The sequence below is a fragment of the Pinus tabuliformis genome, chromosome 7 (assembly GCF_031772625.1).
Source record: "Pinus tabuliformis cultivar Carrire ecotype Pingquan chromosome 7, CPIR1, whole genome shotgun sequence".
NCBI classification, from domain to species: Eukaryota; Viridiplantae; Streptophyta; class Pinopsida; order Pinales; family Pinaceae; genus Pinus; species Pinus tabuliformis.
The window spans coordinates 1,766,844,709-1,766,872,189 of record NC_142293.1 but is presented as its reverse complement, the minus strand read 5'-3'; the positions used below and the strand labels follow the sequence as shown (position 1 = coordinate 1,766,872,189).

Sequence of the window (27,481 nt, the reverse complement as noted above, 5' to 3'; positions counted from 1 at the left end):
ATAATAAATACTTTGAATAAGAGCTTAAAATGTCGGACCTAAACTGTGGTGACATGAAGGGTCGCAAAAAATTACCTGTACAATCATAAATGCTTCTTGAATAAAGTGCTTAAAGAGTTCGCTCCAATCCATGGAAGCATAAATATAGACATGGATATGTCTATGATTCTAGCAGTGAAGCTTAAGGCAAGGCTTCAGATTTCATTGTCCTTGCTTTCCACCCAGAGATATTTTCGTGTGCTATCACAAGTAATTCATAGAAAATTAAAAATGTTGAATTTCAAGGGTAATGACTGGCTGAATTTATATAAGGGGTTTTTAAAGAAAAGCCAACTTAAGGAATAGATAATACTAACTTCAACTATTGGTTCGCACACCAAATACTTCGCTCCTTATGGCTTGCATGTTTGGAAAATTCAAAATTTCTCTATTTTAAATTTGAGACAGGAACCCTGCAAATTTATATGCTAGGATCTTCTGACCCAGCTTTACGAATCTGAATATACGTAGAAGATAATGAATTATAAACCTCTTGACTTACAAAATTTCCACGGCTGAGTATCTTTAAAAACTCATCTGCATGTTCAATATCACCTTTATTCTGAAAACATTCTAGAATGTGTAACAAATTCGCTTGTTTTGGTTTCCATGGAGTAAATTTCACAATTGACATGGCTGTTCTCATGGCCTCCACAGCCTTATCAATCTGTTTATTCTCTATATATCCCTCTGCAAAGATTTCCCATGTACAGGAATTAGGTTTCCAACCTGCATCTAAGATGCGCTTAAGAAGCAGCTCTGCTTTTTCCAACAATCCATTTCTTATATAAGCACCAAAAAGAACATTGGGCACTCGAATATCATAACTTGATGTCAGTGACTCCCATTCTTCAAATATTTCCTCAGCTTCCTTAATGTTCCCAATCTTCACCAGTGAAGAAAGCAAGCAAACATAGTCTTCAATCGTCCTTTTAGGAAAAACCAACTGAAAAGCTTGCCAAATCCTATAAACCTCCTCTTTACTACCAATCCTAGCATACAGACTGATCAGACGGTAATAAGAAGACCGATCAGTTTGAGTAATCATATTCTCCATCTCCTTCAAAGCAGAATGTGCATTGTCAAGGTCACGAGCCTTAATATAAATGTTTGCAAGAGCATTGTATATTGTCCAATCTGTGTTCACTTTATTGTCACATTTCATCTCCTTCCACACATTCTCTATTTTGTCAATCTCTGACATTGCTGCGTAGGTCATCATTGAAATCTTATAAGAACGTGCATCAAGTATGACACCATTCCTTTTCAATTCCTCGATCACCAGAGGCACTTTATCTAATTGCCCGTTCTCCATATAAAGTGTCATCATCTGATTATAAGGAAGTGCATTTGTAGCAAAACCCAACACCTTCAGTTTTTCCATGATAACCTCTGCTTTTTCAGTCATATGGTGCTTTACATAGCAGTTTAGAAGTGCATAATAGGTTAGTTGGTTCTTTGCTCTGTCAGGTAATCCAACAAAATAATTTTCAGCACTGGCTATGCCATGCACTTTAGCTATCAACTCCAAGTGGATAGCATGGTCAGCAGGAGAAAAAGGAAACTTCTTACAGCTTCCCATCCATTCAGAAACCTGTAAAACCAAAACCAATAAATTAGAGAAACAATCCAATTCACGTCATGCAACATTCTGCAAAGAGAATCCGTTTTTAACTTTTTAGCAAACAAGAATAAAGGTGGACCGTGGGAGTAACTGAACCATAATCTGGCATGTTTTAAAAATTAAAACAGATCTTTTGTCTATATTATAAATAGCATAAAAAAGTGCCACCTGATATTATTTCTCCAATTCGTGCCAAATGCCAGATTTTCATACGACAAAATAGAAGATTAAGAATATTGATTGGCTTCTCTTGAAAGGAAATGATAGTGTAGTATAGAAATTTTAAGCATGGATTTAGTCTGAACAATTTTTTTTATCCTACTATTCTCCTGATAGCGCAGCCTCCTGAATTTCATGAAACCTAAAAAGCATTGTTAATATTTTTCATTTCATGGATTCTTTCCAGCCACAATAAGGCCATGTCAAACATTAGCTATACAAAAATCTATTTGCTACTTAACTATAATGCTCAAGCAATTCTTAAACATGGTAGATAGACCTAGTATTCGACTTCAAGTTGATCCTAAAGAAACTACCATATGTTGATTTTTGGTAGCATTGGATGTGCTCTAGCCATGAAAATTGGTGGAGAGGCTAAGGCACATGAGATTTCCAAGACTCAGAAATCGTTTGGGGAAATTCCACCTAGATGAAGAGATATTAAAATAATTAATATTTTTAATAGGGTTCCTAAGTCTAAACTTAGGAAAATTAAAATATTAATGTGTATTAATATAATATGGGTGAGAAAGTTCTAAATAACAAGGATCAAGCCAGATCTAATCTTAGTCGTTGATTAGGTACTTAATCTCGGTTGTTGAATCGTCAACAGGAAAAGTATAAAAGGACGTTTGAGGATCAATTGGAGACACACCAAGACACCAAGAGAGATTAGTCAGTTCGATTTTTTGGGGCGAGGTTTGTTGAGGAAATCAAACAAGTGATCAGTTGCAGTGGGGCAGTTCAGAAAGAGCCCGAAGAATACATATCAGAGAGGCAACAGAGTGCCGAAAGAGGCGTCGCAGAGCCTAGGAGGGTTGACGCAGAGGCAGCAAGGGTTGACATAGAGACTAAGGAGGCCAGCGTAGAGCACGCAGCTAAGTTGCACGAAATGTCAAAATGTTTCGAAGTTTCCGAAACGGGTACATCTAGAAACGTCACCTCCCAAAAATGGAAACGTCGGTTGAAAGGTCAGCCAAAACATCATATATGTATATGTAAAATATATATATATATATATATAAATAAATAAATAAGTGAATAACACATTATCTTTGCAAGAAAAAAGGGAATAAAACCCATAGATGACAATTTAGAAGAAAAACAAGTCTATATTATCTCTCATAGATGATTACATGATGGTCGAGTTTCAGCTGATTTTTGGCCAAGTTTCAGAGTTTCAGGTACGGGTACATGTACGGCCCAAAACACTGGGTTCCTAGAAGTTTCGTGCAACATATGCAGAGGGCCAAATAGGTTAACGCAAAGAGCTTTAGAGGTTGCGCTGAGGAGGTTCTGTGGAGCAGAATGAGAGCAGATTAGCCAGGAGAGGGTGACACGGTTCCAGAGGAGTGCTTGGAGCAGCTTTCGCTGTCCAGCACAAGGAACAGTCAGAGTCACTGTGGGGTTGTTCATCTAGCTGTTGATTTGCCGAATATCTGTCTCCAGATAGAGTTATTGCTGCCAAGGATATTCTCTGAAGGGTGAGCCATTTCTGGCACCCTAGTTGTATTCAGAATCTACTTAACAATAAAACCCTCTATATGGTGCACCAAAGGAGGATTGGAGAGGAGTGATTCGACAGTGAACAAAATGATTTCAAGGAGGTAAGTCGAGACTCAGAGGGAGTCCAGAAGAGGAGCAGAGATGGAATTAAACGGATTGAGGGATCAGGGCAAATTGGACGGGGCTTCCAATTTTGTCATCTCGAAGGCCAGGATTCTGGCAATCCTGGATAAACATCGCATCAAGGATTATGCCTTGAGAACTACAGTTGTCCCAGTTGACCTTGATATTAATGAGAAGTATCAGGAGGCCCAGGCAAAGGCGAAATGCATGATCCTAGACGAGGTCAAGGATCATGTCATACCACATATTGCTAAGAAGAACACAACAAGGGAGATGTGGCAGACCCTGACCACCTTATACCAGGGCTCTTCTGTGCAGCGGAAGATGTTATTGGAAAATCAACTGAGGTCATATCAAATGCAAAAAGGAGAGGAGACAGATCCCTTCCTTCTCAGGTTGCAAGGGATTTGAGACCAACTTACTTCAGTGGGGTCTACAATGGATCCAGAGTTCATGGTCAGGACTGCCCTGAATGTAGTCTGTGAAGTGTAAAACTTCCAGATAACAGAAATATATATAAAAATACTTTATTAATAAATGAATAGACAGATGATGATTGATTACAATGGGGGTTCCTGGCTTATATACCGCCACGGATACCCTTTGGGAAAGGGCATGATCTTATGATCGTGCCCTTTCATCTAACTAAACCTAAAATTAAACAATAACCTAAAATAAACTAATTTTTACATAACAGTCTGCGAGGAATGGGAGACATTTTTCCAAAGCATCTTGGGCAGAACGACTCTCCCCAGTTGGGAGGAGATGTGGGCAGCTCTTTGACAGGAAGAGCTCGGGAGAATGACCAAGGCAAGGAGTAGCGGGAAAGGAGTTCGAATCAAGGAGGAGGAGGAGGAAGCAACTCTAGTATCTGCGGGACAGTGAGGGGTTCAGAAGAGGAAGAAGAAAGACATCTCCAAGGTCAAGTGCTTCAATTGTGCGGAGCTAGGACATTATGCCTCTCAGTGCCCCGGGAAGAAAGGCAAGGGAGAAGCTTCTGACTCAAAGGCAACTCCAGCAAAGGCGGAGAAGGATGTCGAGATTGATGATGATTGTAGCATGAGTGTTCATGCACCTCTAGAGAAGAGGTGGGGTGACAGCGAGTTGTAGTCAAGAGGATTACATGTAAGGGCAGGATCCTTGAAGTACCCAAACTCTTGGATCACATCCAGCTACGGGAGCCCTTAACGACAGTAGCATGATTACAGATGCCGAGTGGAGAAAAGTGTGGTGGAGTAGCAAGGCAGGGCTAGAATGCAGAAGTCTGTAGCAGCGCAGCAGAGGTTGTAGCAGTGCGAGAGGCACAGAGGTGTTTGCAGCAGTGCAATGGCAGCAGAAGGAGTACAGGATAGCAGCAGAGGTAGCTTCAGCATCACGAGGCTTCCAGACTGACCGGGATGTCAATATTTGGGGAAAGTCAGTTACTTACTTCTCGGTAACTGAGTTGCAGTGCAGCAGTTAGCAATGGCAGTGCTATGGGCAACATGATGCAACATGTTGAGAGGGAGATGTAGTACAGATTTGGCTGTGGCCGTAGCAGTGTCATGGGCAGTAGTACAAGAAGCAGCAATGCAGTGGATGTAAGGTAGCAGGCCAAGAGCACAAGTACCGATGTGAAGGATCAGTGTGATGTTTCTATGGTGAAGCATTACTAGAGCACATTCCTCGCTAAGAGAGAGTGTTGATTTTTGGTAGCATCGGATGTGCTCTAGCCATGAAAATTGGCGGAGAGGCTAAGGCACATGAGATCTCCAAGACCTAGAAATCGTTTGGGGAAATTCCACCCGGATGAAGAGATATTAAAATAATTAATATTTTTAATGGGATTCCTAAGTCTAAACTTAGGAAAATTAAAATATTAATGTGTATTAATATAATATGGGTGAGAATGTTCTAAATAACGAGGATCAAGCCAGATCTAATTTTAGCCGTTGATTAGTGACTTAATCTTGGTCATTGAATTGTCAACAAGAAAAGTATAAGAGGAGGCTTGAGGGTCAGTTGGAGACAAACCAAGACACCAAGAGAGATCATTCAGTTCGATTTTCTGGGGCGAGGTTTGCTGAGGAAATCAAACAAGTGATCAGTCGCAGTGGGGCAGTTCGACAAGAGGCCGAAGAATACATATCAGAGAGGCAGCAGAGTGCTGGAAGAGGCAACGCAAAGCCTAGGAGGGCTGATGCATAGGCAGCAAGGGTTGACGCAGAGGGCTAAGGAGGCCAGCGCAGAGCACGCAGAGGGTCAAAGATGCTTACGCAGAGGCCGTAGAAGCTGACGCAGGGGATGCAGATAGCTTTAGAGGCTGCGTTGAGGAGGTTTTGTGGGGCAAACTGAGAGCAAATTAGCCAGGAGAAGGTGACGCAATTCCAGAGGAGTGCTTGAAGCAGCGTTCGCTATCTAGCACAAGGAACACACAGAGTCACTGTGGGGTTGTTCATCCAGCTGCTAATTTGCCAGAATATCTATCTCCTGATAGAGGTATCGCTGCCAAGGATATTCTCTGAAAGGTGAGCCATTTTTGGCACCCTAGTTGTATTTAGAATCTGCTTAATAATAAACCCCTCTATATGCTGCACCGATTTTCCTGAATTGGGTTTTTCCGAAGACAATTGTCCAAATATAACTGTGTCCCTTTTGTTGTCTCAGTTTATTTCAGTTGTTGATCTGTATATTTGTGAAGGCTGCATTTGTGTTTACTTCGATATTTATGCATTTAAATAACTTGCTAATGCAAAGAACAAGTAGGAGATAGTAAATCAGAAAATGCAATCGGGGTTTCTGATGTGTTAGATTCAAAAAAATTCACACCATAAACCTTTTCTATTTCTGTTAATACTTTGGGATTTTTTGAATTATCATTTCAATAATATCCCATATCAGTGGCTTTGTATTACACTGAGAGCCGTACAGCTTAACCACTAAATAGAAAGAATATTTTGACATTTCGTTTTGGTAGAGGGCAGTTAGTGCTGATATTACCTGCTATGCCTTTTGGAACCCATTTTAAATTAAACCCAGTGGACAAATGGTCTAGGCATTGGCATGTCCCCTGAATGGCAACTTCTTGAAGGTGCATGCAATCATTAAGTAGTCAAGTTAAACTACAACTTGAGGAGTTACTACTTGCAATAAACCCATGCTTCCCATTCCATAGCATGGATTATTGAGTTCCTTTTATCCTGCGTGAAAAATATTACAGGATCAACATTTCAAGTTTACAATAGCCAGATGAAGATGCACACTAGCATGGAAATAACTTTCTGGCATATATTTATTATGAGCTTACCACAAGTCTTCATCCAACTATAGATGAGACCAGAACTGAGTGGTTTTATAAAAACTTAGATGCCCTACGATGTAAGCTTATGGAGAGAAATGGCGACTTACATACAACTAGAGGATGAAAAGAAGCATATTCCCTTTTCATTTCCACAAGCAAAGTTTTTCCTAAGGTGTACCCCAATGTAGTATTGAACAGATAATATTTTCACACTTTCACAAACAAACAAATTTAAAAGTTCATCTAAACTTATCAGATACCATCGCTGGGGAATGGGCGTGACCTATTTTATGTCCTTGAGAAGCTAACCAGTAACCACAGTAAAAAATCTACTGTTAACACCACTGTTGATAATATCGGCGATATTCGAAAATATCACGAAATTTTCGACAAAACGATATATCGCTGAGAAAATATCGGCTATGTTTAAAAATTTGAAAAAATTATTTTTTATGTTTGCCGATATTTGCCAATATTTTGCCGATAAGATGTTTTCTAGACTCTCGCCGATATTTTGCCGATACCAATATTATCAACGCTGGTTAACCCAACATCCAACTCGTTATTATAATTATGTAATACCCTCAAGATTGCACGGATACATATGTACAGAGTGTGCTGGGTATGGGGAAGGAGTATCCGGAATGGATCCCCAGGGTGTGCCAGTTCACAAGTACAGCTGATCCTACATATAGAAAAAAATGCATACTCATGCATCGCATAAGGGAAATTTTCGAATTTGAAATAGAACTGTTCACATTAAACTTAAAAATAGATTACAAAAATGCTTTAAATTAACTGTATTATATAGTCGTAGAATTTTATTTCAAATAATTATTATATTTCAAACTTCAAAGTTTACGTTAACTGATAAAGTACTCCGAAATTTAAATATTACAATTAATAATATATAAACTAATTCATCTATTTGATCCTGGATTATAACCTAACACTGCTACTAACTGGTCAAGAACTCTTCCTAGGATGTAATGAAACAGGTGAACCACCCAAAACAAAGATGCATCTGACAGAGGTGGAATTCTACTCCTTGCAAACCACCAGTGGGTTACTTCAGAGGGGGGCAGGTTTTGTCTACACAATAATATTGCTGCATGTCAAAGGTATTAAGATTGTATCAAGAAAGATTAGGCCAGTAGACCGAAGCATTGTAGGCCTCTCCCTGATTTGGAATGTATATATTATGACCGACATAAATCATATTATATATGTATTATAATATAATATGAAGTAAATATTATATCATACCTATAATATATTAATATCAAAATTAGCTCAACGGGTTAGCTCAACCAGCGGTTGCCAACGTTGATGAGCATTTCACTAATTCCATGCTAGCATGTGCCCAGTTTGAATTGGTATGGACAAGAGTGCATAGTAACTAAATGACAAAGAAAATCAGAAACTTAGCCAGACAATGAACGCCTGATGATTTTATTATACAAGTATTTATACATATGAGAGAGAGAGAGAAATCTGATCTGACTAAGTCTCTTGTGAAATAATAAACAATAATATTTACTCACTGAATATAGACACTCATTATTATATTACCACTGAAGTAGATTTATCTCTACTGCAAGAGGATAGAACTCTTGTGGCATGCTAAACATTATCCAATGCCGGGCACAAATCTATAGACTGAGATTCTCCAACCTAGGCACCTTTGTCAACCATACCATCCCCTCCCAGTTTTAGGCACCATTGTTCTCCTGCTTTAAGCTTGATGCCTTCATCTTGACCTTGTTGTTGTAGTCAGGTAGCTGGAAAGAAGTCGGAAGCGTGGTTGTCTGTTACATTGTTGGAAGAAGTTGGATTGTGTTTGTAGACTTAATATGAAAGTTAAGGACAACTGAGTAATGTAGCCTTGGCTACCCACTAGAGATTGAATACAGTACTGATAGAGAGTATCCTGTACGCACAAAGCGATCAAAATATTATGTGCCAAGGGTGGCTTGGAATTTGTAGTATGGTGTGAAAGACAGATGTCCTTCAGCAAATATGATTGTTATAGTCAACGTTAGCATTACATGTATTTGTCCAATTGCTCAGGCAGCAAGCAAATTGTGTGAATTTGAGAATGGATCTTGTGCAATCTTAGGAGAGAGAATGGGACTTTCTGCCAGAACAATGGTGAGACACTCAGCTTTGGCTGCTGGAGACTGTTGAGGATTCTTAGTAACGTCATAATATCAGGTACAAGAGACAACAGAAGTGGACTATACGACCAGAGTCTCCAAAAGAGGTGAAGAAGCAAGCATGGAGCATTAGGAAGTTGTATCTTGTACTAGAGGTTCACTTTTGGGAGATGGTAGAGATGATGGTAGTTGAATTTTAATCAGTAGGGAAGGGGAGACACTGAGAAGTTTAAGGGGAAGAGCTCTGAATAAGAAGTGGCTAAGGGGCATACAATGATGGCACTGGATTACAGCACTCAGTTGTTGTTCTGGTGGTTGGTGTGGAGGAACTGAGATCTGACCACGATGCTGACGTCGAAGAGAGCCAGGGAATAAAGCAGTATTGTAAGTCTGACTTATGCATGATGTGAGACAACTGGGAGTGGCATGGAGGACAGCAGCAATGAGTTCAGGGGATGGGAGATGGAAGTGGGTGGAGGTGAGGAAGAACAGAAACAGTACCATCATGAATAGCATTACGATCAATACGATAAGGTTGCCCTGAGATCAGACAGACACAAGTCCAGAAGAGCCACATCCCAATCGATGGGGTCAATGGAAAACGTAATTTGGCAGTGTTGTTTGATGAGAAGAGGGATGCCTTGATTGGTTACTGGAATGAACCAATCTGGTTCATATAACCAATATCCAAAATCAATAGGATAACATCAAAGAATCCATATGGATTAGTACATAAAATATAATATGAGAGATAAGAGAAAATCAATATTATCAGAATCAAACCAGAACCAGAAAAACTAGCCTGTCTGACCGGTTCTGGGACCATAATGAGCCAATTGAGGGTTCCACACCAAACCACCTGATTCCATACTTGAACCGACCAGTTTATAATATGAGAGATAAGAAACGATGAATATTATCAGAATCAAACCAGAACAGGCAAAACCAGCTGGTCTGACCAGTTCCAGGACCATAATGATCCAATTGAGGGTTCCATACCAAACCACCCGATTCCATACTTGAACTGGCCAGTTCCATACGAAATTGGCCTTAAATCGAAGCACTGGCTGATTATGTACCACTGCAACTAGGCACCATTAAAAGTCAAATTTAAAAATAAATAGATAAGATAAGATAATAAAAGTGGAAGCAAAAAACCTATCCCTAGAAATTAATGGTAATATCAAATTTTTAAAATAAAAGTCGACATTTTCTATCCTTCTACTTAAATTTTTAATGTTACCTTAATTGTTTTAGAATGTTTGAGTAGTTCCAACCTCATAGGACTTCATATGGGAAAGCAAATTTTTAGATCTCATTTGAAATTCTGCAAACGCGAAAGCTTTTAGGATTAGCGTCATTGTGGCATTTCCATTGGATTCTCTCATGTATGAAGGTATAGAACTGGCATGTAATCATGAGCATCAAGCCCTCTAGGTACATTGATATTGGCAGCATTGATTGTTTGTTGAAAATGTAGTGAGCAAGGTCATTTGGCTTGTGCCTTAGCCAATGAAGACCTTGAATTGCCCTCACGAGTTAGACTTCAGTTAGGATGAGTTATTTCCAGTTTACTAGAATAATCATCAAGTTAGCAGGTATAAATTTGGAGCTTCAGTTAAAGAGGAGTCTTCATCAATTTGACTACAGAACGAGGTGGCAGTTACAAGTTCAGTTAAAGCGAGTTAGTCTCCAGTGTTGATTGGAGAGAGAACAAGTTAAGAGCTCCAGTGTTGATTGGAGAAAGGATGAGAAGAACTCTCAGTTAACCCATCAATCAAAAACTCGAGTTCTAAAATTGAATTGGGCCTCCTTACTTGTTTGAATTCGGCCTATAAAGAGGATTAAAAAGGCACAAAGAATTCATAAGTTTTGTGCACAAGGTTTGTGTGACAAGACAGATCACGAGTTTGCGAGAGGAGCATTGATTGTGGAGAGCATAGGAATTGTTTCCTTAGAAATAGGACGAACAAGTGTGCAAGGATTTAGGAGGTGATTGTGCGCAATGAATATGAGTTGGGCCTTAAAGAATAGGAGGCAAAAAGTGCGCAAGAAAATAGGACCTAAAGTGCGCAAGGAAATAGGAGAAGTGTGCAAGGAAGGAGGAGCAGGATTGAAGCAAGGGAGCAGGATTTGCAGAGCAAGTCAAGGAGGGAGCAGAGGATTGGTTGCAAGCTAGAGGGCCAAGATCAAGCAGTGATCAAGGCCAGCCAAAATCAACCATATTAGTTGAGATTTGTGAGAGAAGCAAAACACTTTCTCAAGAGAGACAGATTGCCTCGTAATAGATTCAATTGCTCCAAGACAATCAATAAAATACCACATCAAGGAAGCATCTTTTCCCTGTTGGGTTTCCTAAGAAAACGAAGTGTGCCACTTTGTGTGAAGTGTTTTTATCTCTATGTTTTTATTTCGATGCTTTTAATGTGGTAAGTGTTGAAGAATGTAACTAGGGTCGGTCTTCATAATTACATTTGAGCTAAGTAACCTAACACGTGGATTCGGGATTCGTCGAATATGGGGACTCGAGTGTCAGATTCGGACACGTTGACCCCCCGAAACAAGACATGTTCGGATACATTATATATTATTTTATTAAATAAAATATATATATATATATATTAAAAATTAGATATTTCTTACACAAATTTTCATTCATGATACAAATTCATTGATTTCAAACATAGATCTTCATTTAGATGTATGTTTTACTATTTACAAAATAAGTTAGTAACATTATAGCATGCATAGTACACACAAAATTCAAATACAATTGTAATTTGTGACATGTCACATAAATGATAAATCAATGAATCATAAATTCTATATTCATAAATGATAAATCATAATACATATTCAATTCATCAATGATCCAATAAGAGAAAGACAAGATAGTAAGATAAAGACACTTACAGTTGTAGTTTTCTCATTAAGTCATCAAAATCAAAATGTGTTACATAGGTGGTGAAATGCCAATGGCAAATAGAAATAGAAAATACAAAACAACTACAAATATACAAGCCTCAAGGTAGTAGGTAGCTCATGACTCATGAGTCATCAATCCTCATAGTCATCATCAAAATCAGCGTCATTGTTCTCATCATCATGGTCACCACTACTCTCCTCGACTGCATCCTCCTCCCCTATATCCAAAGTCGTCTCTACGTCTGCTGGTGTGGAGGATGACCCCTCTACAATATCACCATCATCAAATCTAACAGGCTCTAGCACTGGATCATTGAGATCCATGTTGGCCAATGCCAACTCAACACTATTGTTCAGACCCATATCATCAGGAAAGACATCCCACATTTTTGTCTTTCCCTTCAACCACTTTTCCCTCTGCCTGTAAATAAGACAAAGGTTGGTGTGCAGATACACCATTGTCTATGCCCTGGACTGCTCAAGCCTGCTTTTCTTAACACTATACAAATTCCCATATGTGCTCCAATTCCTCTCGCAACAAGAGGATGAAGTCACCTGAGAGAGGAGTCTCATGGCTAACTATTGTAGAGGAGGGCTTGTTGCCCCATGATTTGCCCACCAAGAATAGGGCTTCTTAGCCCCCCTGTCTCTAATCACATCATATCCTGCAAATCGACCAGTGCCAGTGGAAAACTCTACAAATGCATCCTCCACCTCATCAAGCAATGCTCTATCCTGAAAAACCCGCCTGAATGCATCTTTCCTCCCCTATGAGATTTCACCATCCATGTGAGGAGGGAAACTGCGGGAAGGTCCACCATTCAGCCACTCATGGTTGTAGTATTTTGAGTTCAATGAGTGAGCCAAACAATGTAAAGGTGTGCAATTCTTGTCTCATCTGCTGACAAGAATATCCTATATAGTACCACAAAAGGCCTCTGGTGATGTCTCATACTCGGGGCACTCACTCTATAAAATAAGGCTCCTCGCAGACTCAATCATGGAATCCCATCCCTCATAAACCTCTCCTAGGATGGGTTGGTTTGTATCTGCAAACCGAAGCAAAGAAATGATAGGGTCCATGATCTGAATAAGTAGATCTACCCTCTCCCACCAAGCATCATCTAGCATTGTGTCCTTCACTCTTTTAGAGGCTACGTGATTTGTCTTTCTCCAAAAAAACAAAAACTCTGAAATAGCCATGGCCCCAAGAGCGGTCTTGACCTCCCTCAACCTCTTCAACATGATGAATAAAGAGGAAAACCATGTATCCGCAATATTTAACAATGATAGATTGTTGTCCTCCTTGTAGATAATGAGGGCATTTGTATGATTTTGTACAAAGTTACGAATATGTCGTGCATCCAATAATGTTACCAATCCAAAGCACATCAAAAGTAATGGATTTCAGTGCTAAGTTCAACGAATGGACAATGCAAGGTGTCCAAAACACTTGTAGATATTTAGCTTCCACAATCATGCCAGCGGACTTGCAAACAGGTGCACTATCTGTAATGATTTGCACACAAGAATAAACACCTACATCTTTAATAACTTTAATAAACAACTCACCCATATATTGTGCATCCTTGTATTCTCCAAGTGTATCCACTGCTTTCAAGAAAATTGGACCATTCAAGGAAGACACCATGAAGTTGATGAGTGGGTGCTGTGTTGGATTTGTCCATCCATCAGAAGCAATGCTAACCCCAGATGTTGGCCATGATGCTTTAATAGGCTCAAGCATTTTTTGCACCTCTTTTTTTGTCTTCGTCAACAATGTGGTTCTAAGCTTCTCTGAACCAAGAGGCACATACCATGATGGAGCCCCTTGAGTTAGAGCTTGGCACATCTCAATAAATAGAGGTGACAATGCAACATTAAAGGATATGAAGTTTTGATAGAAAAAAAAGCAATGGTGAGATCAAGCTCTTTTCGTTTCTCCTTTTGAAAAATTTTCTCCATTGGAGCAAGTGAAATTGCATTTCTTTTTTTTGCTTTTCCCCCACTAGAACTCTCAAATGGGAATTTGTTGTTGCCTTTCCTCGAAAATGGAAGGGGGCCATCATTCTTGGTTTTTTAATTTTGCAGCCACATTTTCCATACCAACATTGAACTCTCTTTCCATTTCTTTCCTCTTGTGTAAAAAAACTTGTGTACAAGCTCCAAGTCCACAACCTAGTAAAGCCAACAAATGGCCTTTCACATGGAAATATGTGCTTCTGAAAGTATTGTGGCAAAAGTTGCATCTCCAATTCACATTGCCTCCTCCCTTCACCTTGTTGCTTGGCCCTTCCTCTCTTGTGACATATTTCCACAAGAGATATTTCTCAATGTTACCTTTAGAAGGAAGTCTTTCTTCAACATTACTTGCAATAGAGGGAATACTTGCAGCAGACTTTGATGAAATTGGGGGAGGAGGAGCATCTCCACTGGGGACATTCTTCCCCTTCCTTTGCCCCTTACTTGTTGCCCTTGATTGAGCCATGAAAACTGTAAAAAATTAAACAAAAAATGCACAAATTTGTAAACGGAATGCATATGCAAACTGCTCTAATACAAATGCAAAAAAATAGAGAGGAAATGCACTTACATATTTCTTGAATCTCCTTGAAAACACTCCCATACCCTTTGCTCCTTGCTCCAAACTCCTCACAGCAAACCCACAGCCACCTATTGCAAAAGCGATGAGTGAAAATGATGAAAAGAACAGTGATTTTCGCCTTTTATGGCCGCGCAAGTCCCTTTTTTCCGAATTCGTGTCCAGAAATCGGGACACGATGTATCCGATTGGGACACGATCAGGATTCGATCGTGTCCCAATCAGACATGATGTGTCCCAATTTCCAGACACGAATTGGCACGAATCGTTTCTGATTCGGGACACGTCGGCCTGTTTAAAGAAATCTGATTTCAGAGTATTTGAGTCATCATGTAATGTATTATTCAAAAGAAGAGAAAAAGGAAATTTTATTATTAAAGAAATTAACTTATTAAAGCATGGGTTTCATGCTTGGGTCAATGGTTTTAGGTCAAAACCTCCATTGAAGACTTATAAGGTTTATGTCAAGTATCCTTGTCCATGTCATAATGTAAAAGACCCTTCTTGGGCTCTATTGGTCAAAGAAGAAATTTATTTTATTGTAAAATAGGTCAATTAGACCTCCTCCTTTGCTATCCTTTTCCTTCTTAATTCTAGAATTTCACACTTTTTCTGGCCCCAGAAGCCACAGATCGAACTTGATTAGTGAGTGTGTCTAATGAAGTCTAAGAAGTCGAAATTCTCTCTCTCTCTCTCAGCTGTGAAGTTATCAAGCTGCAGAGGGGCCAAAACTGTAGTGCTGAAGTTTGGCCGAAATTTTGTCGCTGGGGGTCGAAGTTTTGTAGCTGGGAAGTCAAATTTTTGGGTTGTTGTTGGGTTGAATTTGTTGGATAAGAAGAGACTACTAAATCATCTTGGAAGGCTGACTTGGTGGAGGAGGAAGGTATGTTGGTCTAACGTATTGGTCTATCTCATTTTGAATCCACTGAAGGAAGAGTTTTTGATTGGGTTTTCACCTATATAGGGATTTTAGCCCTAGTTGAGTGCCTACATCTGGTGTCCATGATCTTCATGTTTTTTGTTCTGATAATTGCTTGATGAAAAGAAGATGAAGGAAGAACATAAAGAAGTGAATAAGAGAATAACAATATCACAAGTAATTATCAACATAAGAAAATATTTCTGCCTTTCCAATTTTCTAACAGGGTATTAGAGCTAAGGTGAAGAAGGAAAAAAACAAATTGAAGACCTATTGAAGAAAAGGGGATCAAACAAAGGTCATTAAGGAAAAGGTTATATAATAAGAGAAGCCTATTGTCTACAAGAACTATGTCAACTTCAATGAAGGGAGAAAATACACTAGAAGAAGCCTCCAACTACAGGGCATAACAAAAGAGGATAGATCTTATCCTCGAAAAGCACAAAGTTTTAAATCTTCTTAGAGGAAAAGTCAAGAAGCCTTCTGATGAAGCAAAGAAAGAGAAGTTCAAAGAAACCGAAATATTAGCCATGAACCTAATAGTGGATGGAATAAAGGACAAACTAATTCCATACATAACCAACATAGATTTCACTTGAGAAATGTATGAGGCTCTCTCCAAATTATTCCCCATCAAGAACATTGGTCAAATAGCAAGCCTCAAGAATGAATTAAGAACTATTAAGATGATGAAAGACAATATTGTATCATTCTACTTTATAAGGAAATCTAGAATCAAAGATGAACTCCAAGCAATAGATAAAGTTATACCAAAAAAAGAGCTCATAATTACTACTCTTCTGAGACTACCAAAATCTTGGAGTGATTTTGCATTGGGAATTAACAATTGGAAGGATACTCCAACATTTGAACAAATGTGGAATGCATGCAGTCAAAAAGAAACTCGAATATCACTAGTAAACAACAAGAAGGATGGTGAAGAAGAAAATACCTCTAATGCCTATTCTACTCGTCACAAGAAAAAGGGATTCTTCAAGAAGTTCAAAGGACCAAAGAAGAAAGTTGACCTATCCAAAATTGAATGTTACAACTGTCATAGGATGGGTCATTACAAGAATCAATGTCCTGAGAATCCAAGGAATAAGGAGAGGGATAGGGAACAAGCAAATATTGGCAATGAAGCTCCACAAAAGAAGAACAAGTCTGAGGCATCAGAAGTCAAGGACTTATACTGCTAAGTCCTCTCCTATATATCCTTCTTAGCCTTATATTATTTCCCTTTATATTTTGATTTCTAATGTTTGTAATAGGATGGGTCATTACAAGAATCAATGTCCTGAGAATCAAAGGAATAAGGAGAGGGATAGGGAATAAGCAAATATTGGCAATGAAGCTCCACAAAAGAAGAACAAGTCTGAGGCATCAGAAGTCAAGGACTTATGCTGCTAAGTCCTCTCCTATATATCCTTCTTAGCCTTATATTATTTCCCTTTATATTTTGATTTCTAATGTTTGTAGGTCTAACATGTCTCATTAGAACACTTTTGAATTATTTTGATAAGTTGTAGGTATCCCTCAAAAGAATTAGGTTGTTGAAGTTTCTAAGTTGACTTAATTTGGAAACCCTTCATGCACTTTTCCTAATTTATTCCTACCTACTTGTTAATTTTAACAAGTTATTTACAAAGTAAATACTGAAAATAAACGCCAGTGCATCCTCAACATATTACAGATCAGCAACTAAAAAAAATAAAAATAAATACACCACATGACATTGTTGACCGTGTGTCAACTACCCATAGTAGTACACCTCCTTTTTCGTAAAAGGGATAGCACTAGATCAACGTGTCCATGCCATTCGATTGTCATCATCAGCGCGATCATGTTATGTTGTAAACCCAGTCTTCATGTGTAAATTGTAAATAATCTTCGCAGATCTGAGTCATGTATGTAAATTGCCTAGGCAAACCTAATTTTCTAGTGATAATCTATGTTCCAGAAGGTTTTTTGTCTCACCGATCCATGATCGGCAGAGTTTTCCTTCAGCCTAACCCCAAAGCCAGAATGGATTTTGTCATTAGAATCTTAGGGGACTCCTAGTGTACTTGGTCGAGTCTATGTAAAAGTAATTTGGAAATAACTCTAACTATTTGGTTAGGTTATTACAAATTGTTTGATCTGCTAGATTATAGTTGTGTCACAGAACTGGGTGGTCTATGAGGGTCTATGTCAAATGGGGTTTTCCCCTTGAGATGTAAAATTGTAAAAGTCATGATGTAAAGTGTCTTGAGGGTTAGAAAATGTTTTAATCCTCTCATAAGTCCTAAGTCCTAGGTCCTAGGTGATTTTTCCAAAGGGCTAAGTTCGAGGATCCAAAAATAAAAATTAAAAAAATTAAAAATTAAAATAAAATAAAAATTAAAAAAAGATAAATAAAAATTTTAAATAATAAAATAATAATAAGTCAAAATTTTGAGAGAATAAATGCAAAATTTAAATGTTTTATATATTAAAATGCATTTAAAATTTCGACGAATGAGATTGAAAGGGATTTTGATCCTCATCGACGGTCGAGATCATTTTGACATGGATCACTCGAACTAGTCGTTGGGAAATTTTCCTTTAAATAGGGTGTCAGGGGTCATTTGAGATCATTCGATCTTAGAATCATGTGCTAAAGAAAGCTCTCTTGTAGTCATTTTTTTGTGCAATAAAGAAATACTTTGTGGTTGAAAATCTTGCTGGTGTTACTCTTCTCGAAATGCTATAAGATGTTTTATTTTTCTGCATAATTTAATTTTCAGCCATTGATGATTGCTTGATGAAAATTGATTTAGGCACAGGTATCCTGTCTGATCTCTGGAGTTTAAATGATAGTTTAATTTCTGAAATATAATGGCAGGTATCTCCATTTGATCTGAATTTCACTGTTGTTTTCTACCTGTATGTTAATGGTTGATTTAAGGTTGTGCAGGATATCTTTAGTTTTGAGTTTACCGGGCGTTAGGGGAAGTTCGCGGCTAAACCAGCCAACTCCCAGATTGCGTTTTCTGAAAGAGCCCAGCCAGTTTTGATCTCGGGCTCATCATTTGAAATAAAATTATGAATGCATGAAGGGTTCTCTGAAGCATCTCACATTAAATTTAAAATTCTAAAAATATTTCTGTGGATTATTGATAAATCTGGCTGGTTAGAGTCGTTAATCTGTAAATACTGTAATTATTTAGCTGATTTAAGGTTTTTTTTTTAAGTTTTGTTTCTTGCACATTTTACTTCTGGGTATTCTGTTTTTGCTACTGCAGGTTGCAGGTACAGATCTTGAAAATTTTTCAAGGTTTTCATTAGACAAATCTGAATGCAAGGCAATTTAAAATTCACTGGAGAATTTGCAGGATTTTTCTGAAAAATTCGAGATTTTCCAAGCCATTTGTCTGCTAGGGTTTCATTTTCGCAGGAGAATTTCGAAAAAAAAATATTTATTTTTTTTTTAAAAGGCAAGTTGTGTTGTGCATGCTTCTGCCATACCCTCTGCCATTTCAGCTCTATCTGCATCCTCAACTCCTCTATTCTCTGCATGATTCCATTCTCCTTCACTGTTGCCTTTTTTCCCTTCACCATCCAGCTACATGCGCACAGCCATCTACGTGTATCCACGCTGCCCGCTAGCATTCTGCCATATCGCTCCTCTCCTGTGCGTGAACTGTCTGGCCATCAGCGTGACTACTCCATCAGACCTAAGCTCCTCACGCTGCCAGGCCTGCGATATTTCCATGCTCCCTTCATCAGCCCGTCCTCCTGCGTGTTGCTCTTTCTCCCTCACACCATCCGTGCATCTCTCACCGCATATCCAAACTGCAATTCTACATGCAAAAAAAAATCACATTCACTGCTACTGCCCACGCATTTCTCCCATGATGTCTTCAATCTCCACCGCCGAGCTTCTCACGTTGACGATTCATCGATCTTCAATCTGCAGTAGAATCTGCAGCTCCTCCGGCTATCTCACGCAGTTGCTCCATCTCACATCCCCTGTCCATCGAACCCCCATCGCTGCAATCTCTGTTGCCTCAAACGTCCAAGCCTGCACACATCGAACGCTCAGCAAAAAACAAAAAAATCCGATATGCATAAGTTAGCGTACGGTAGGTTAGCGTAAGTTTTTTTTTCTTCTTTTCCTTTTTTTTATGCGTTGGTTAAATTTAAGTTGGGTTTTTTATTAGATTTTTTATTTGATCTAAGTTTTAGTTAGGATTTAGATTTTTTTTTTATTTTTCATTAGATTTTAGTTTTATTTTGTTTTGATTTTAAATTTAAAATATTGCAATCTATAAAAAACATAAAAATAATATAAAATAATAAAAAGAAAAAATCGATTTTCCTTTAGTAGTTGTTGTTTTTTTTTTTTAAATGTATGCTTTAGCTTTGGTTTAAGATAGGGCTAGCGTAATTTTATTTTAGTTTCATATGTTCAGATTTCAATTAATTAGGATTTAGATTCGATTTTATTTTTTTTTACTGTAATTTAGAATTTAAATTAAACGAAAAAAATAAAATTTTGGGTTTTCTTTTCAGTTTGTATATATGTGTTAGGCCCATTTAGTTAGGTTTTAGTTTTATTTTATTTCCCTTTTTTCTATTTATTTAGTTTAGTTTAGTGTTTTTAAGTTTCATTTACTTTGTTTAGAATTTAGTTTTGTTTTATTTTTTTAATAAATCAAAAATTATAAAAAATATAAAATATAAAAAAATCATAAATCATTTAAAGAATTAAAAGGTTCCTTTTCATTTTTAGTTTAGAATAGATTAGGCTTTATTCTGATTTTTAACTTTAAAATATAAAAAATTCCTTTGTAGTTTTAGATTAGATTCTAATTTAGAATTTTAATTTTGTTCTACTTTGACTTTTCAGCTTAGAATTATATAAGAATGTATAAAAAAAAAAAATTGAAAAATCATTTTGGTGTATTTTTGTGGTATTTTTCTATAGCTAAATGCACTTAAATGTTTATTTACAAGTTGGCTATATGAAAGTGGTAGCTGGTCAGCGTTTAAATTTTGTGGTCGCTTAAAGCATTTAATCTTTTAAAATTTAATCGCTGGATCTTATTAAAGCATGGAGTTTATTGAATAGCTTGTATCACTTGGGATATTCGATGATAAATGATTGTTTTACAAGGTTCATATTTCTACAATATTTAATAAATAATCATTTAATCATTAACTCCATAAGGCACTAGTACATTAACTTATAAAATCAAACAAAGTGTTTGTTTCCCCTTGCTGTTTCTCTCAACCCAACTGGTCCACAGTTGGTCTTCCTTTATCCCATAGGGTCTACCCCCCTTAGCCTCGGGAGACGGCTTAAAAGGAGAAATTAGGAATCAGGGTAGCAGCCCCTGGTCTGAGCGTTGTCGTGACAGTCTGTGCGACAACATTTTTTGGCACTGTTGCCGGGAATAGAGTTTTTTTGTCCCTGGCGTTTCAACAACATTCATCTTCTCATTTCTCATCTCTCATTTGAGCTGGCAGATTCGACATTTTTTGGCATCATTTGGATCTTTTCATCACTCTTCAATTCGTTTCTTGTTTGGGTGGCGACTCCATTTCTTTCATTTATTTTTCCCAGACAAGAAGTCGCTCTCATATCAGCTTGTTTGTTGCTTTTTGGATCCTAGAATTAAATTCATTGTTCAAGTGGCGACTCCACTTCTTTCATCTCTTGATTTTCTTGAGCAGAGATCTCTTTCTATCATCCATTTGGTCCCTCGTTATTCATCATGGATTATTCGTTTAAACCATGTCATTTCACTGATGATCTCCATGATTTTCCAAATGTGGCCATTTTTAAATTACCTTTGTTCTCAAGTAGTGATTCAATCACTGTTAAAAAGCATCTAGGCTTGTTTACTCATATAATGATCATATATTGTAGACCCCCTCAGTAAAATCATGAAGATGTCAAAATGCGTCTTTTTGTCCTTTCTTTAGAGGGTGATGCTTTGAATTGGTTTAACAATTGTCCTAAGGATTCTTTCACTTCTTTACAAGAGATTGTCAATGCTTTTAAAGATAGATATGGTGATCCAGATAGCTCGCCTTATGCCCTTAAAATTGTGCAACAGAATGAAAGTAATCTTATAAAAGGTCCAACTGTCGATGAAAGATTTCAAAACAATTCTTCATATCAGAATGTGCCATCCACTTGTACCATTGCAGATCAAATCCATGATAATGGAAAAGCAGGGACAAATTATAAAATCAATGTCGACAATGAAAGGGAAAGTCAGAAGCAAATTATACAAGAACTAATGCGGCTAGTAAAAAATATGGAGATCAATCAAACTAATTACGCCAATGATGTGAGAACTTTATGCACCCACCTGGAAAAATGTAATAAGGAGATGGAGATCATGCAAAATCAGCATGCTAAGGAAATTGAGGCCATGAAGACTAATCATGACACAGAAATTAGTTTTACGCAAAGCAAGTTATCAGGCTTAGAGGAAAAGATGACGACCATGAAAGCTAATCATTATATGGAAATTAATTCTATGCAAAACAAATTATTAACTATGGATGAAGAAATGACTATCATGACATTCGATCATAATAATCAGTTGGCTACCATGCAAGCAAATCATAAGAAAGAGAGAAACTCTATGCAACATTGCTTGATGACCATAAAGGAAAAGAACGATAAAGTAATAAAAGATATGGAAGAAGACCATGCCAGGGAAATCAATGCTATGAAAGTTGAACACTCTAGCCAGATAGATGCCATTACAATATAGGTACATAAATTTCAACAGCAGTTAGAGGATGAAAGAAACCAGGGAACATCAATAGATCAGGAGCGTCCTTATTTGCTGCAACAAGCTCCATCTTATTATGAGGAGGTCATTGGTTGAATTGAAAAGTGGTTGATTAAAGGTGATCCAGATAAAATTAAAAACGATAAAGATCAGATGCAAGATGAAGAAAGACATGTCACGCATATCTTACATACTTCATCTAAGAGCTTTGAAGCAAAAAGTACCACATTATCAGTAATACAGCCTACCACGAAGAAAAAGCGCAAGAGAAGGAAAACGAGAAGAAGATTTGATGCATCAGACGGCTGCGAGCAGCTTGATTTTCGAATAGGGAAAAGTCCTATTGTATGCAGAATTGGACATGACACATTCGACAAGCAGCCGACAGATTTGCCTTAAAGCAGGCAAATGCTCAGTATACACTATATTGAACACATCTGATGCCATGGGGCATCCTCTGTATTTCTAACCCTACTCCTTGTTTTTTCAGCATTTTCATTTCTGTTTTAGGATTAGATTTACTTTACATGTTACTAGATAGTTAATAAATGAAGAGCTTATATATTTCCTGTGCTTAATGTTATATGATGATTTTTGAATGGACACTACTTATGTTTTGTTGTGTGTTGCATGCATGCAGATTCTGGATTCTCACATTCCTACAGTGCAGCAGCGTGTCCCCAAGTAGAGCCAGATGTTGACCGTGTGTCAACTACCCGTAGCAATACACCCCCTTTTTCGCAAAAGGGACAACACTGGATCAATGTGTTCATGCCATTCGATTGTCATCATCAGCCCGATCATGTTATGTTGTAAACTCAGTCTGCATGTGTAAATTGTAAATAATCTTAGCAGATCTGAGTCATGTATGTAAATTGCCTAGGCAAACCTAATTTTCTAGTGATAATCTACGTTCCGGAAGGTTTTTTGTCTCACCAATCCATGATCGACAGAGTTTTCCTTCAGCCTAACCCCAAAGCCGAAATGGATTTTGTCATTAGAATCTTAGGGGACTCCTAGTGTACTTGGTTGAGTCTATGTAAAAGTAATTTGGAAATAACTCTAACTATTTGGTTAGGTTATTACAAATTGCTTGATCTGCTAGATTATAGTTGTGTCGCAGAACTGGGTGGTCTATGAGGGTCTATGTCAAATGGGTTTTCCCCCTTGAAATGTAAAATTGTAAAAATCATGATGTAAAGTGTCTTGAAGGTTAGAAAATGTTTTAATCCCCTCATAAGTTCTAAGTCCTAGGTCCTAGGTGATTTTTCCAAAGGGTTAAGTTCGATGATCCAAAAATAAAATTAAAAATTAAAAATTAAAAAAATTAAAATTAAAATAAAATAAAAATTAAAAAAGATAAATAAAAATTTTAAAAAATAAAATAAAATAATAAGTAGTCAAAACTTTGAGAAAATAAATGCAAAATTTAAATGTTTTATATATTAAAATGCATTTAAAATTGCGAGATCATTTTGACACGGATCACTCGAACTAGCCGTTGGGAAATTTTCCTTTAAATAGGGTGTCAGGGGTCATTTGAGATCATTCGATCTTAGAGTCATGTGTTAAAGAAAGTTCTCTTGTAGTCATTTTTTTGTGCAATAAAGAAAGACTTTGGGGTTGAAAATCTTGCTGGTGTTACTCTTCTGGAAATGCTATAAGATGTTTTATTTTTCTGCATACTTTAATTTTCAGCCCTTGATGATAGCTTGATGAAGATTGATTTAGGCACAGGTATCTTGTCTGATCTCTGGGATTTAAATGATAGTTTAATTTCTGAAATATAATGGCAAGTATCTCCATTTGATCTGAATTTCACTATTGTTTTCTCCCTCTATGTTAATGGTTGATTTAAGTTGTACAGAATATCTTTAGTTTTGAGTTTACCAGGCGTTAGGGGAAGTTCTCAGCTGAACCAGCCAACTCCCAGATTGCGTTTTCTGAAAGAGCCCAACCAATTTTGATCCCAGGCTTATCATTTGAAAAAAAAAAAAATGAATGCATGAAAGGTTTTCTGAAGCATCTCACATTAAATTTAAAATTCTGAAAATATTTATGTGGATTATTGATAAATCTGGTTGGTTAGAGTCGTTAATTTGTAAATACTGTAATTATTTAGCTGATTTATGGTTTTTTTTAAGGTTTTGTTTCTTGCACATTTTACTTCTGGGTGTTCTATTTTTGCCATTGCAGGTTGCAGGTACAGATCTTGAAAATTTTTCGGGGTTTTCATTAGACAAATCTGAATGCAGGGCAATTTAAAATTTACTGGAGAATTTGCAGGGTTTTTCTGAAAAAATTCGAGGTTTTCCAAGCCATTTGTCTGCTGGGGTTTCATTTTCGCAGGAGAATTTCGAATTTTTTTTGTTTAATTTTAATGTTTTTTTTAAAGGCAAATTGTGTTGTGCATGTTGCTGTTATACCCTCTGCCATTTCAGCTCTATCTGCATCCTCAGCTTCTCTATTCTCTGCATGATTCCATTCTCCTTCACTGTTGCCTTTTTTCCCTTCACCATCCAACTATATATACACAGCCATCTGCGTGTATCCATGATGCCCGCCAGCATTCTGCCATATCGCTCCTCTCCTGCACGTGAACTGTCTGGCCATCAGCGTGACTGCTCCATCAGACCTGAGCTCCTCACGCTGCCAGGCCTGCGATATTTCCACGCTCCCTTCATCAACCCGTTCTCCTGCGTGCTGCTCTTTCTCCTTCACGCCATCCGTCCATCTCTCACCGCATATCCAAACTGCCATTGTACCTGCAAAAAAAAAATGCATTCACTGCTACTGCCCACGCATTTCTTCCTTGTTGTCTACAATCTCCACCACCGAGCTTCTCACCTTGACCATTCATCGATCTTCAATCTGCAGTAGAATCTACAGCTCCTCCGGCGATCTCACGCAGCTGCTCCATCTCACATCCCCTGTCCGTCGAACCCCCATCGCTGCAATCTCCACTGCCTCAAACGTCCAAGCCTGCACACATCGAACGCTTAGCAAAAAACAAAAAAAATTGATATGCGTAAGTTAGCGTAAAGTAGGTTAGCGTAAGTTTTTTTTTTCTTTTCCTTTTTTTTATGCGTTGGTTAAATTTAAGTTGGGTTTTTTATTAGATTTTTTATTTGATATAAGTTTTAGTTAGGATTTAGATTTTTTTTATTTTTCATTAGATTTTAGTTTTATTATGTTTTGATTTTAAATTTAAAATATTGCAATCTATAGAAAACATAAAAAATATAAAAAGAATAAAAAGAAAAATTCGATTTTCCTTCTTTGTTTTCTTTTTTTTCTTTTTTTTCTTTTTTTTATGCTTTAGCTTTAGTTTAAGACAGGGCTGGCGTAATTTTATTTTAGTTTCATATGTTCAGATTTCAATTAATTAGGATTTAGATTCGATTTTATTTTTTTTACTATAGTTTAGAATTTAAATTAAACAAAAAAAAAAAATTCCGGTTTTCTTTTCAGTTTGTATATATGTGTTAGGCCCATTTAGTTAGGTTTTAGTTTTATTTTATTTCCTTTTTTCTATTTATTTAGTTTAGTTTAGTGTTTTTAAGTTTCATTTACTTTATTTAGAATTTAGTTTTGTTTTATTTTTTTAATAAATCAAAAATTATAAAAAATATAAAATATAAAAAAATCATAAATCATTTTAAAAATTAAAAGGTTCATTTTCATCTTTAGAATTTTAGTTTAGAATAGATTTAGGCTTTATTCTCATTTTTAACTTTAAAATATAAAAAATTCCTTTATAGTTTTAGATTAGATTTTAATTTAGGATTTTAATTTTGTTCTACTTTGATTTTTCAGCTTAGAATTATATAAAAATGTATAAAAATTAAAAAAAAAATTGAAAAGTTTAGCTAAAAATTGAAAAATCATTTTGGTGTCTTTTTGTGGTATTTTTTCTATAGCTAAATGCATTTAAATGTTTATTTACAAGTTGGATATATGAAAGTGATAGCTGGTCAACATTTAAATTTTGTGGTCGCTTAAAGCATTTAATCTTTTAAAATTTAATTGTTGGATCATTATTAAAGCGTGGAGTTTATTGAATAGCTTGTATTGCTTGGGATATTCAATGATAAATGATTTTTTACAAGGTTAATATTTCTGCAATATTTAATAAATAATCATTTCATCATTAACTCCATAAGGCACTGGTACATTGACTTATAAAATCAATCAAGTGCTTGTTTCCCCTTGTTGTGTCTCCCAACCCAATTGTTCCACAGTTGGTCTTCCTTTATCCCATAGGGTCTACCTCCCTTAGCCTCGGGAGACAGCTTAAACAGAGAAATCGGGGATCAGGGTGACAGCCCCCGATCTGAGTGTTGTCGTGACAATCTATGCAACAACAGACACCATTATTTTTGGACAAATGTCCTTGGAAAAACACAATGTCCCAGAGTTAATATAGCACTTCACATGTGAAGAAATCGAATTCCTTGGATGAGTTAATGCACAGAAGAATATTTGACTGGATTTTGGTGGAAGATTTCATGGGAGCTTGTCCCACTTAGAACTTCACTTCATCTACACTCAGCTACAGTTAAGGAATTTGAATTGCTCCAAAGAGGGGACCACGTATTCCTTGAGGATCTACATTATCCCTCATTGGGATCATCTACAGAGGTGGCATCATATGGATGAGGATTGGATTAGGACTTGAGGCAACTACTTGTCTCACTTCACACTTAAGTTTTCTACTTGTGATACAGAGAATTTGATTTCTCTTGGAGAATTTGGTGGTGACACACAGGGAATTGGATTTGTTTGAGTGGTTCTCTCATCTCCACTTAGAGTTTGGCTCTCTCTACCTTGGAATTAGCTCCAATGTCATTTGCCATTGTCATTCTTCATTGGCATTTGCTCTCAACTCTCTATATAATGAGGTTATGGGCTCTCATATTGTATCATGTTATGAGTTATTGGGCTTGAGGAGACTCTGCATGTTTGTACTTGTATATTCTTAATATAATCAAGACTGTGGCGCTACATGGGCTTGTGTTCCCTTGGCATTATGAAGTGACTTATTTTCATGCTATTGTTATTATGTTCATTTTCTTTTGCATATTGAATGAATATTAGATTGTATTTGTCATCTTATTTGGATTGGTATGTACAAGCTATCTTACACACCCATTGATTTAGAGTAATATTCTAGGAATAGGCTTTTCAATTCATTTTCAGATGAATTTTTGGTTATCCTATTTATTATATTACTCTAATCCATGTATGGACTAATATCTCTTTCAAGTGTGTGGAAAAGATTTTCGTTGTGTGTGCAAGAATCCATCTGAAAGAAG

The 27,481-nt window shown here is 37.0% G+C and overlaps 1 protein-coding gene across 4 annotated transcripts in view; it reads right to left on the bottom strand.

Annotated features, from left to right (window-relative positions):
• LOC149255423 (large ribosomal subunit protein mL101 (rPPR4)-like) overlaps positions 1 to 27,481 on the bottom strand; it is a 51,156-nt gene that overhangs the window by 552 nt on the left and 23,123 nt on the right. For 2 of the 4 annotated variants that reach the window (XM_089460482.1, XM_089460484.1), the window contains 2 exons: positions 357 to 1,633; positions 86 to 240 (listed from right to left, as the gene is read on the bottom strand). In XM_089460482.1, coding sequence (XP_089316608.1) covers positions 461 to 1,633 — 1,173 coding nt within the window. In that variant the 3' untranslated portion in view covers positions 86 to 240; positions 357 to 460. Of the gene's footprint in view, positions 1 to 75; positions 1,634 to 27,481 lie in introns of those variants that run through there. The other 2 variants (XM_089460483.1, XM_089460481.1) reach the window with 2 other exon arrangements.